This window comes from Anabrus simplex, chromosome 2, assembly GCF_040414725.1.
Source record: "Anabrus simplex isolate iqAnaSimp1 chromosome 2, ASM4041472v1, whole genome shotgun sequence".
NCBI classification, from domain to species: domain Eukaryota; kingdom Metazoa; phylum Arthropoda; class Insecta; order Orthoptera; family Tettigoniidae; genus Anabrus; species Anabrus simplex.
Genome location: NC_090266.1, coordinates 408,180,558 through 408,194,510, shown reverse-complemented (window position 1 = coordinate 408,194,510; position 13,953 = coordinate 408,180,558). Strand labels below are relative to the sequence as shown.

The following is a 13,953-nucleotide window of genomic DNA, read 5'->3' as shown; positions in this document are numbered from 1 at the left end:
TTAACCATTAAATTGCCTTAAGCAATCATTGTATCGACTAGGTGGAAAATAATAAATACTTAATTGTGAATTTGTTGGTCGGTGTCGGAGATGGTAGCCCGCTTGCCTCGTGCATGGACTTTACGTCTTAACCATGCTTCCCTTTCTGACTACTGATTTGCTGTACTTGCCTATTTCTAATTGATCATGTGCCCTTTTCTTAGTTATATCTGTCTACTGGTTCTGGGATATTATTCTGCGAGTGACCTATCACTAGTTGCACTTACCTTGTAAATGTTATGATGTAAATCTAGTAACCTAACTTATCTGTCTTGAAATTGTTTCAAAATCCTATTATCCATTTCTTGCTCTAGTGGAATTTTGTTCTGTGCACTACTGTGTGCACTGTGGTGGAATTATTTGTTCTGAACCTTGGCCATACATTAGTGTATGGTTTTCATCCTTTAATTTGTGGCCAGCATGTGGTGAAGTGTGCTTTACCTTATCTAATAGTTGTTATTAGTGTTGTTCAGTTCTGTGGAAAAGAATTCTTAACCTGAGGAATGAATCTCCTTTGGATCTAAATGGTACGGTTTTGGTCCTGAGTTTATGCTTTGTTACTGTATTGTGATTTTGATTTGGTGTTGGATTTGGGATGGTATTATGGCTGCAAGGCATGTTGTTGAGGATTGAGATCCTTTAATCACTTATGTGCTGACTAATGTATCTTGGTAGTCATTGCAGTCATTGTGTTATTATGTTGGGTATTAGGTGGTTATGGCACTTTAGTAGGGGTGTGTATTGCCTTTAAGTTACCTCTGTGTTCCAGTAGATTTGGCCTTTGGTTAGCATGGGTCTACAACTTCGGTTGAGTAACATTGTTTGTTTGAAATACTTTGCGATTTTTTGGGGGTTCTCGTTTTTTCATCTTATGTTTGCCTGCATTTACCTTTGGCCTGATGTCATCATTTTATAACTTGTAATTCTGTAACGTTCATCTAAAGTTATCCTGCCAGCCTATGGCTGTTTTTTCCTCAATGGAACCTTTAATATCCGTTGATATTATGGACTGGTCATCTTACCATTCTGTGGTCTTGCTAGATAAGTATAGGATTATCTGGTATTTCCCAGTCGGTACTGAGGCCACCCTACTGAAAGATTATGGGATCTTTCGGTTGTGTTCCTTCCTTCATTGTTCTATTGAGCGTTTTCTATCATCATGCCATATTATCTACCACTTACGTTTTATTTGCCTGGTCTCCTGTGGGATAGGAGGAGGTACCTGTTTAGCTGGTGAACTACAGGGTGGATTTATGATGCCACTTATTTCTAGTCCGGATTAAGCCAAAGTCCCATAAGAACATCCGGTAGTGCATGTTGTGCAGGTCATTGCTCCTTATCTTCCTCGATGGTAATCTAATTGCAGGTGTGGTTTTTTAAAACTTTTAATTTAATTAGATGTGCCCTTGAGGGATGTACATTCTTTAGTAATTCTGTGGAGTCGGTTGGTTTCGTAACTTCCAATTGTGCACCCTCCTTTCTTGTTTGGACCATGCCTATCCTGTATTTCTCATGACATTAAAAGTGGACTTATCATGAGTTGATTTCCTTCTGTCTGTCTGTTATTCTTTGCATGGTATTATTTGATGTGCCTGTTGTGGATGACCAACTGATTGCAAATCCACCATCCTGAAAATGATAGGAGTCTCCTAACATATCCATCAAATCTACCATTGCTCAAAAAAATTTACCCCTTTAACCATGAGCTTTTTTATATCTTTGGTCTGATCATTTAGTATTCTTCTGATCTGTTAGTAAGTGTAGTTTGAACTTCCTTTCTTGATTTCCTGGTGACATGGGTAATTATGTACATTAGTTATTGATCACGACCTAGTAAGAATGTTTGTTGATCGTTAGTTTGACATCTTGTGCAAATTGATGAACTCACCATCTTGTAGTTCGGTGTACGCTATCTGCTAATATATATACATTTTTGAGTCCCTATCTGAGCTTATCTTAATTTGGTTAGTGCGAAAGCTCTTGGCCAATCACATGTTGTCATTCGCTTAGTGCCTACCTGTGGGGTGTTTTTTTTTATTAGTGTTGCCAAGTGTTCCCTCTGTATTGTAACTTGCAAGCGTCCCTGTATCTATTGGTTTGTTTTGCTAATTGTATTGCAGTCATTGATCGGTGAAGTATATTTATTTATTCTCCTCACTGTTGTTTTCTCTGTTATTTGGGTTAACATTAACTGATACACTCTTGTAAGTATTATAGTATCTCTTTTCCTAAGCTTTCTTATTTCTGTGTAATTTCTGTGATTGTGTATGTTAATGAATCTTGTTATCTATCTTCTTATTTGCCAGTACCTGGTGCTGGATCGTATTAGTGATTTCCCAATTTCGGGCATTTATTAGGCCTGTGGTATGCTCTGGGCCTGAGTCATTTTATTGTAAGTTAATGATATGTAGGATTGATGTGTGGATCTTTTGATCCCTGTAACATGTACTCACCAATTTTGTTTCTCTCCTTTCCCCTTTTTACGACCTTGGTGTCTCTAACTTTCATTTTGTGCTATTTTGACTGATTATGCTACCTAAGGAGATGAGATGATGCACCTCCTTAAAATCCAAGGAAACATGTTAAATAGCATTAGTATTAAATATCAATAAGATGTATTTAAAGTTTGAGAATGTAGTAGGAGGAAATTTGAGAAAAACGACTTGGGGGTATCATCATCACCGATCTTTTGGAAAATAGTCTGGTGATTCGTGTGCTATCAAAGAAAAAAGACTTTGGTTAGGAACTGCATTGGAATAATCGAATCTTACTCAATAACATTTGAACCTCACAAATGATCTTGGTAATGTGTTTGGTCATTATCTAATTGTGTGACACCAAACTTGGAAACAATTCTGGACAATTAAGCGATTTGGAAAAACTGCAATGCTAGGATCTCTCTTTTAACCTGGTGGGAAATTTTCAAACTGTATCTTCTATGAGTGAGTGGTTAAATTGACTGGTTATCTAACTAATTTTGACCGCACCTCTATACGTATTGGAATTGGACATAACGCAGAACTGTAAATGGTGCTATGATTTATGACATGTTGACCTTACTTTAAGATGAACTTTATACCGGTGGTCATTGTCAATTGGACTATTTCACCAAAATTTACTTTACTTCGGGACCACCATATTATGCTATGGATGTGCATATGAATATGTTGTGTATCACAGAGCCTCTGTGGCTCAGATGGCAGTGCGTCGATCTCTCACCGCTGGATACCGTGGTTCAAATCCAGGTCACTCCATGTGAGATCAGTGCTGGACAAAGTGGACGGAGGACAGGTTTTCCTCTGTGTACTCCAGTTTTCCCTGTCATCATTCATTCCAGCAACACTCTCCATTATAATTTCATAGTATCTATCAGTCATTCATAAATCACTTTGGGAGTGGCGACCCCATCATATTAATAGCCTATATATGCTTCATTCATTACATCCCTGACCCGGTCAAAGTTTGGAAAACAGGTTGTAGGTTTTCATTTTCATTTTCATGTTGTGTATCAGGGAGGGAGACTATGACGGTGGAAACATGTACCAATTCCCCTGACTAAAACTTTTGGACTGAAGTACAAACTTTGACATTTGTTCTCTATGTTCCCTGCCAATGAACTTCTTCTCTGTTGATTATTTAATGTGGTCAATCTGTCCACATTCACATTCCCTACATGTGCATTACGGTTCATGCCCCTGTAATGAACGTCATATGTATATGTCTTCGTCGAATGTCTGGTCTGTGCTGCCCCCTGTGCGTTAATAGGCCTACTGTTACTGTTGGTGGCACTCCCCCTCTACTGTATCAGCCAATCAGCGCTCGGCCTGTTGGGAGTCTAGCGAATGCATTCTAATAAGCGTGGGGATGCAAGTGATTCCAAGTTGGACAGTCATGGAGTCCAGACGTTGTGTGTGGCCTCACAGCGTGCTGGCATGGAGCCGTGACATGGATCCAGGCTATATTTACTATTTTCTATAGGCATGCTAGGGGCAATCAAGCTTGTGATGTTGTCCTCATTTATCAAGTTCTTACTAATTTCATCTTGTGGAAGGTAGCATACCTTGTGACCGTGTGGCTTCGTTGGTTAACCCACGAGACTGTACATGCACTTATTCCTCTTTAAATGTGTTGAAAATTAATTCAAACACTGACTTGCCTTCAAGTTGTGTGTTTTTAGAAAGAAAAAAAGGATACTTCGTTTTGAATGAGCCGGACACAAATTTTGTAATGTCGCCATGTCTCAGAACTTATCTATTCTATACCCATGTTGTGATAAATAACTGGTCTTCTACTGGGTTTTGACAGTTTGATTAACAAAATTCAACTTAATTTAAAGGACTAAGAAAAGTGTACCGTTTCGACGAATCTTCGAAATTCTATTTTTAATTTTTATTATTATAATTAGTACAGTTATGTAAACTCAGGGTAAAAGGTCAGCTTGTGAACCAAGGAGGTTCATGCAAGGTTTCTTAATCTCATCTGATCCTTAACTAACTTTTTTCCCTCCTTTGGGCTATTAATTTACTTCACCTGTATCGTATTAATTTTTTTACATGCCATTTGTTGGGCAGACTCCATTGGGATTTGTTTGTTTCAACGGACATGATGTGTTTTGTTTTGTTACCTTAGCAACATGTTGTTTATGGGGATTGTTGTGTAATAAGTTATTGCCTTGGTCAAAGTAATTTATTTATGTCATTTGTGATGGTGAAGTTTTAATGAGTTTCAAGTTGTTCTGACTTAATATGTTCTAAAATATTTTCTTCCACTGTATTATTATCCTCTGTGTTTGTAGTTTTTTATGATTCTGGTTTCTTATTTGAGTGCTGCTAAATTCCGAGTCCTTGCGTTGGCCCCTTGGTAGCTAGTGAGCCAATAACGTCACGTGAAAGTATTAAAGAACACTATGGTGTATTAACTCTGTAAGATGAACAGGTCATGTGGTAATTTCTAATTAAAAGTAGGGTTTTAAAATTTTTTTTAACTAAATGCCCAGTTGTATTTTTGTAAATCTTAATTAATTTATTGAATCTTAGGAAGAGCTTCATTTTCATTTAAATTTGAGGACAACTTTATTTTAGTTTCTCTCATTTGAACTACCATTATCAAGTTTTGATTTAAGTATTTAAGCTTATCTTTCTTACCTAAGGTACGTTGGTTCTCATTTCCTTTAATTAATTCAACACTGCCACTGATATCTACTCCTTTCACGGCTTTTTGTGCCCTTTGCGCACTTTTTCAAGGTAATTGTCTTGTTTTCCGCTCACTTTATTTGTGTTGTGTTGGGCTATTTGTGTTTTATCTTTATTTTCTCTTGTATCTCACATGTACTAGCTTTAACTCCATAAAGAGGCTAGTATATTATGAGTCTTCAATCCTCGTGGGTTACCTAGAGGACTGTAAGGTTATTGCTGACCATTTTGTGGAGTTATGGGTTTATGCTGCGGGTGGCACAATGTAATGCATGCTGCAATCATTTTACACCAAAGCAACAGCTTTTGCAGCATCTTCAGGATTTAACGGCATGTTTACTCCTGAGAGATAATAACAGTAATGACGGAAACATCTTACAAGCATATTAAACACATGTGTTTGAAAGGGGTACAATACAACACTAGATCAATAAGTGATTGAAGAGCAGTAAAACATAATTAAGGCACATCCAGTCATGTGTTCTCCAGGTTGTGCAAGAATAGGGTTACCAATCGTCCGGCTTTTGCCGGACATGTCCTGCTTTTCCATCATTTTGGTTATGTCCGGCCGGCATTTCTAATTTATCGACATTGTCCGGCATTTTTCGTTACAAGATTGCTCACTTAGATTTTAGGCTGCAGACAGCATGTTATTGTATCGTACATCAACTCCATGTGCTCAGGGCGCTACTTCCAAGGGTGGAAATAACTAACACTAATATTCAATACATTGAACTCGAAGTCCAGGCATCGATCAACCAATCAACGCGCTTCATTTCCACGTTTATGTTGAGAGAAACCGGAAGTGTCGAGAGCTACAGTTTACATGTGCTTGCCATATGATTTGCAGCTATCGTGTTTGGTTATCTGGTTGTCGCCGTAAATTATAGTGCGAGTATGCAGCGAATGAAGTGAAATATTAATCTTATTGCATCCTATTATGTACCGGTATGTCATCTTTGCAACCTGAAAGGAGTGAATCTACAAAAGACAGTGTAAATTTTCGGATAAACTAAAACATAAGTATCCTTGCTTTACTCACGGACGCAGTGAAAGTGAAGCGAAATGTGCAGTGTGTGATAGTTATGTTAATGTCAGATACAAAGGTGTTGGTGACTTGGAAAGACACGTTAACAGTGAAAAACACAAAAAGACGGTGAGAACTAGGACAATACCATGTTCAATGTCATCATTTGTCACTCCCAAATATTCACCAGATGATAAAAAAGTTCAAGCCGCAGAAGCTACAATGTCATTTCACACAGTTTTCCATCACCAGTCGTACAAATCAATGGACTGCACAGCTAAAATGAATAAAAGTATGTTCTTAGGTTCTGAAATAGCACAGAAACTGACCTGTGCAAGAACTAAAACAGAAGCCATAATAAATAATATTATTGCTCCTCACTCGACAGATATTTTAATTGAAACTCTTAACAATAAAGTTCCATTTTTTGGCCTAGGAACAGATGCAAACAATCATGGTGCACTAAAGTTGTTTCCAATTGTCATCCAATTCTTTGATTACAAAAATAATGGCATTCAGATAAAAGTTCTTGATTTACAAGCATGTTCAAATGAAAGTTCTGAATGTATTTCCTCCTATATTTCAGATACTCTCAAAAAGCATAAAATTACTTCTAGATGAATTGCGTTTTCTGGAGACAATGCCAATGTTAATTTTGGAGGCCTTGCACGCAGGGAAGGGAAGAATGTATTCTCTACTCTCAAAAAAGACTTGAATGAAAACATAGTAGGTGTTGGATGTCCTGCTCACATTCTACATAACTGTTTGCAACATGGAGCTGATGCTCGTCCTGCTGATATTGAGTCTGTGGTGATGGAAATTTTCAACTTCTTTCACATATATGCAGTGCGCACTCAGGAACTGAAAGACTTTTGTGAATTTGTTGATGTAAACTATCTGCAGCTTTTAAATCATTCCAAGACTAGGTGGTTAACATTGTATCCAGCAGCTGAAAGAATCCTGCAATTGCTCCCAGCTCTGAAATCCTACTTTCTTTCTCAGGGTAGGAAGTCAGTGCCTTCATCAATTAGAAACTTCCTTGAAAATGACTTTTCAGAGCTCTATCTTTTGCTTCTTTCCTCAACCATGCACATTTTTCACTATAAAATTTTGTCACTTGAGAGAGAACATAATTCAGTTGTAGAAGTGCTTGAACTATTGGAATCTGTCCAATCTTCATTGAAAGGCAGACTTGAAGGTCAATTCATTCCCCTTAAAGTCAGACAGATGTTAAATACATTTTCAGAAGATGGTTTGGATAAAGAATGCAAAGTGTTTATGGAGAATGTATCTTGTTTCTATGAAACCTGCACTGAGTACTTGGATAAATGGATGCATCCCAAAGAGGAATTCAAGTGTTTCAAATGGTTGAAACTTCAAAACATTAAAGACCTCAGCTTTGACGATATTGTACCATGTATTCAGTACGTACAGTCAAAAGGTGTACAAATAGATGATTCACAATGATTCGACCAGTTCTGCAACGTAAGGGCTTATTCTAAAACTTCAACTTTGGATAAAGATACAAGCCCAACAATGGTCTGTTTTTTTAATAAGCACCAGAACATTGAGGTATTTTCTGAACTTTTGAACATTTGCCAGTTTTTCTTTGCCATACCAGGCAGCAATGCCTCCAATGAACGTATGTTTTTATTCATAAATGCTCAATGGACAAAGGAAAGGAACCATTTGTTGGTAGAATCAGTGAAAGGAATGTTACTTGTGAAGTTCAATTTCAAAGATGTGTCATGTGAAGAATTTTATAAATATGTACTTCAAGGAAATAACTCACGTCTTCTTTCAAAAGTAGGTTCTGTTGAAAAATACAGCTCCAAGGAAATGAACTGCAGCAAGGACTGATTATTAAGTAAGGTATTTCCTTTTGTAAAAAGTTGTGTGTAATATATGTATATATAATTTTGTTATCGATTGAAATTGTCAGACATTTTTCTTAAATGTCCTGCTTTTTGCTAAGCAATGTCCTGCATTTGGAAATTTTCAGTTGGTAACCCTATGCAAAAAAAATTAAGACTATTGCAACAAACAATCCACACTTCATTGTTTTATCACAAAACAAAGCCAACAACTTTCCCATCTGAAAATATAGGATAATATGCTAAACTTTGATTCAATACAAATAATTTCTTTAGCATTTATTACTTGTTGCATTTTGCATGCTGGTGAATGTATATTGGAAATGAATAGATACAGTTCAAATGCTATTTAATATAACCACATCAGACAAAATACTATCATAACCATAGTGTTAATAATTGACATAAAACTTCTAGAATGTTCCTCTCCCAGAAGTCAGTTGCTGAGGATGATGATATTCATAAAAGAAAGCTCTCCAATGAGGTAATTTATCTGCATTTTGTATGTGTAGGGAAGTTGGTGAAATTAAATGAATTATATTGATAAGGTAACTGGTATTAAGAGAAGGGGAATACCATAATGGGAATATGCAATGGCCAAAACAGAATAACTAAGGCAAAAATAGACTGTTAGGAATACTTCAAAAGGGTGAGAGGAAGTATTTATTGAGATACTAATCATGCACAATGGTTCAGAAATACTGATTGAATTCTTACCCTTGGAGGAGGGTTCATAAATAAACCTTACTCTTTACAATGCATGCGACTAGTATTGACTTTTGGGCAGAGTGCAACATAACAAAACGGAGATAGCCTAATTTAAAACCACGTATCTATACAGTCACAGAGTCGTAAATATTACTTACAGGAGACACAATTTTCTTCAAAACATTTCTCTGCTACTTTTATGGATTTGCCTTTCCTTTTCTCCCAGTTGTTGACTTCTCCCAATCACCATCTGTATCATTGAGATTTTTGACATCCAAAGCTTTAAAATAATAAACTATTGCAAAGTTCCTTATAACAGGAAACAGAGCTTAATGAAGCTTATACAGCTCATTCCTTCCAACATGTCTCACGTGGTGCCTACAGGAATCCAAATTACATATACTTCTACTTTGTAACAACTACATATATTCACAAATGTTCAGATGAAAGAAAGGGATAATTTCATTCATTTTGTTTCTACGACTGGCCACAGGCAGAGCTTCAGAATCCTAAGGTTTTTCACTAAGTGGAAAATTCAGCAGACAAAGCATTGCTATTAGCATAAATTCAAGGAAATACAATTAAACAGGAATAAGTAAAACTTCATTGTTGGTTTATAAGTTAAGGTCCTTTTAGTAGGAATTTGTAAACACACAAGCCACTACTACTACAACAACTACACTGTTTGCCATGCAAAATATCCTTGTGTACATGTATATGTTTCTTCTTTTCCTTTCAGTTGAAAATATACCTTCCTCAGTATTCCCGTTAAGTCACAATCTATGAGACCTGTTGGATATGTTTGGGTGAGAAGTAGTATACAAATGGGAGGAATGGCATAAGTAGAAGTGGACTGGGTGGGAATGGCAAAGGCAGTTTGGTAATGGTCCAGTCATGCAGTCTCTGAGAACAAACATCTTTACATGTAACTAATCTCATGTTTAGACCCGTATTGAAAGTAACAAAAATCTTGATGAGAATCTGTTTATAGGAGTATAGGGTGTCTTACCCTATCACATTACACTCTTGGGTAGAGAGCAGTTGACACAATAACAGTGTAGTGGAGAGGAAGCATTGCTGATAGAAGATGGTTTTAACGTGCTCCTGGGTATAGATAGAATTACTGCAGAGTTAAAGACTTATATCTAGGAGGCTAATTTTGGAGCTGAAGATGTGTTATGTGTCACATGATCCAGAACACTACCATAAAATGAAATGAATCTGACCATGTGGTTTGAATCCGGTAATTTAAGTATTTTTCAACAATAGAAATGTTGGTGCCACACCGTACCAACTGTCCCATAGTTGATCATAGTTTTGAATTATAAACTAACAGTAATAGTAAGCACAATACCAACAATTTACTGGCATTGTCGGCAGATGTTTCTCACATGTGCTGCACTTGTGAAGTAAAGACGTCAGTCAGATAACTTCTGTTGCCGACAAGAACCATTTTTAGAGAGAATGGCATAGTAAACATTCAGTGAACTCAAAATTGAACTGAAGACAATAACTCAAGCGACAAGTGAAACTGTATAATTTCTTTTCTTTTTCTATCTACTTAACATTCCACTAACACAGATAGGTTTTCAGTACTGGGATAGGAGGAAGCTAAGACTGTCAAGGAAGTAGCTAAGATCTTAATAAGAACAGCCTCAAAATCTGTGAAAAACCTACAACCTGTTTTCCAGTCATTGACCGGGTCAGGAATGAAATGAATGAATCATATATAGGCTATTAGTACGATGGGGTCGCCACTCCCAAAGTGATTTTATTAATGACTGATAGATGCTATGAAATGAGAATGGAGAGTGTTGCTGGAATGAAAGATGACAGGGAAAACCGGAGTACCCGGAGAAAAACTTGTCCCGCCTCTGCTTTGCCCAGCACAAATTTCTAATGTGAAAATGAGAAACAATGAAAAAGCATTTTCAGTGCTGTCAACAGTGAAGTTTGAACCTACCATCACCTGCAATGCGACCCGTACTGCTTAACCAACTTGTTCAGTGAAAAGTGCATGACAATGCCAAAAGTTATATTATGAAGTACCGGTACATCCAGAAGAGCTTATATTATTTCTATACAGGTAACTAGATGTTATACAGAACTTAGTGATATCAACAACATATAAATAAGTTAAAAGGGGCAAACAAATATACAAATATAAAATGTCAAAAGATAGGGAATTACACAGGAGGATATGAACAAACAAAAGAATAAACACAATGAAAGCAAGAGTTTATTCTTTTGTGTGTTCATATCTCCTTTTTTTTAATTTCCAATCTTTGATGACTAGAAGCAATTAACATTCTCCTCCAGAAAGTGGTAGGGTATTCTTTAAATCTGTACGCACTCACCCACTCATCTTATACTCTCTTCCTCACACTTACCTGAGATTGACGCTCAAAAAGTGTAGGGATTCGTTGTACTCTGCCCAACATAAGTTCCATGCAATGCTCAAATTCTTCCTGGCGTAGTCTCTCTTCCTCACGCCGTGACTGAACCCGCAAAGCTAAATCCTCAGCAGTACTATAGTTGAGTGCTCGCCAAGCTGGTTTGCGTCGTGTAAGTTGTTCTTTTAGCTTTGCTCTCTCCTTCTTCTCCATCTCATCTTGCATTTCTTCCATTTCACGTTCTATGCGTTGCCTGTAGAAGAAATTAATGAATTTTCCAAAACTATTCCTAATAATAATAATGAAACATTATTGGTTTAACATCCCACTAAGTAGTTTCACACCTTTCAGAGATGCTGAGATGCCAAAATTTAGACCTACAGGAGTTCATGTGTCAATTAATGCAGTGACAGGAGGCTATACAGATTTCATCCAGAGAATCAGTCGTGGTGTAAACATGAGCACATGGTTGGGTTAACGTTTATTGGTTAGAGCTGCCGCGAAACAGCTACGCGGAGACATGAAACTAGTTTGTTAGCCACATCACGGCTAATGCGATCCTACATGAAGAATGTCCGAAATATAAATCTTCAAATAATTTAAGTCAGAAAAAATATACAAAAAATTATTTGTATTAATTGTTATTTAATATAAACAAGCATTTCAAATTGAAGAGCACCAGGGACGTGTGGGCTCATGCTTGACCCACCATTTCTTAAGCTGTGAGTATGGGAAGCAAGCAGATACAGTGAGTGAGTGAGTGAGTGACTATAACATTACTTGTTCTTGTGCAATACGGATCACTGAGTTGAGTTTGTTAACCATCGCAAAGGAAAAACCTTTGAAAAGTGGTGAGAAGGCAATTGTATTGAATGTGTTTCATAAATTTTGAGAGAAATACCAGACTTTAGCTTTAAAGGATATTGTGAAGTTGACATACCAGTTCACTGGTGTTTCGGAGTGGAGCATTAATTCCATGCGCAGTGAACAACTCCACCAAGGAGTGGCAACAACACCTGGGAAATCGAAGAAGCGCCAGAAATCTGTCTTAGAGATTTAGTGCAATGAATTTCTTAGAAGTGCTGTGGGGCGTAAAGTATATCAATTCTTCAAGAGAAACGAACAGCCAACAGTGGAAAAAGTAATGGATTTTGTGAATGATGATCCCGAACTACCCAATTTTAAAAGGATATAAACTTCATGGTTTTGATCCATATTGAATTGTGATCACAATAATAATTATTAAATTAATGTTGTTATGGTCCACATTTTCAATACTATAATATGCAATATTATTGAATTACATTACTAAACTAGGGACTAGTTTTGGCCTTGGCTGGCCATCTTCAGAATTAATGTAATACATCTAATAACTAAACAAATGTACGAACACACAATTGAGGTTAAAATCTGGCTTGAACTATGTGTAAAATCTGAAAAATAAATGAGGCTCTAAATTCTTAGCATCTAGAGTATGCTCTTTCTTGTATTAATATTCATAGAATTGTTAGTTCCATCACTGCTAATCATTACAATTTCAATTGCAAAACAGGAACTGGTAAATGTTAATTCTATAGTCAGATCATCAATAACCAAATCTACTTGAGAGGTGTTAGTAGTATGCAAGCCACTGGACACCACTGTAAATAACCACCAGCTGATGCAGAACTGCTGGATGGTGTTTCCACATCAATCAACGTAAATAAAATGAAATGTTCCCGTAGTGCCTGTTGAAATCACGCTGAAATGCTGTTGGGACATTGTCAGGACGGCACATGAAGATAAGGTTAAAACAGACACATTCTTAATTTGTGGCTGGTATAAATTCGCAATTCATTGTGGTCTCCATGAAGTTAACCTGAATAAATGATAGATAAAATTGGATAAAATTAATGAATTAAAGGAGGGAGAGAGAGAGCGTGTTAGTCAATTGTGTGTTTGTACATTTGTGTAGTAATTTAATTTAATAATGATTTTTAAAGAACAACATTTTACAAGCTTCTTCCAGAAATAGGTTTCAAATTTGTTAAAAGAAATAGGAAAAACATTGTTTTTGATTGTGAAGACAGCTTTGGCAGAGGGATTATTTGAGGAAAATTTGTACATTTAAGCAAGCTGGGCGAAAATTGTATTATTTGGATGAAACGTGGGTAAACGAAGGACATACGACTTCCACAGTGCGAGTAGATACAAACCTAAAGAGTAAGAAACAAGTATTCAAAGCAGGATTAAGATCAGGCCTAAAAAATCTGACAGGAAAGGGAAGACGACTGATTTTATTGCACATAGGAAGTGAAGATGGGTGTTTAGAGGGTGGAGAATTTATGATGGAATCAAAGAAAACAAATGATTTTCAGGAGGAGATGATGGGTGTGATTGTTATGGACAATGAGTCATATCATAGCGTTAAGTTAGATCGTATTCTCACCAGAGAAAGATATGGTGAAAGATGAACTACTCTGAATGATTAAGACTCACAGTGTGAGGAAAATGTATGACAGGTTTGTTATTGACACACTGGCAGAGGAAGCAGGTCATATGGTGCTGAGACTTCCTCCTTATTACTGTGTTTTGAACCTGATTGAGTTGGTTTGGAGCCAGGTGAAGAGGCACATTGCACACAATAACAAAACCTTCAAACTGGCAGGAGTCAAGACATGAATTAATTGAGCTCTGGTGAATGTAACCGCTGAAATGTGGCAAACCTTTATTCACCACGT

At 36.8% G+C, this 13,953-nt stretch overlaps 1 protein-coding gene across 1 annotated transcript in view; it reads right to left on the bottom strand.

The window, feature by feature from the left end:
• The window catches only part of LOC136864169 (protein FAM161B), a 178,589-nt gene that overhangs the window by 51,627 nt on the left and 113,009 nt on the right, over positions 1–13,953 (bottom strand). The window contains exon 6 of the mRNA XM_068225993.1: positions 11,231–11,486. Within this exon, the coding sequence (XP_068082094.1) occupies positions 11,231–11,486 (256 nt within the window). The remainder of the gene's footprint in view (positions 1–11,230; positions 11,487–13,953) is intronic.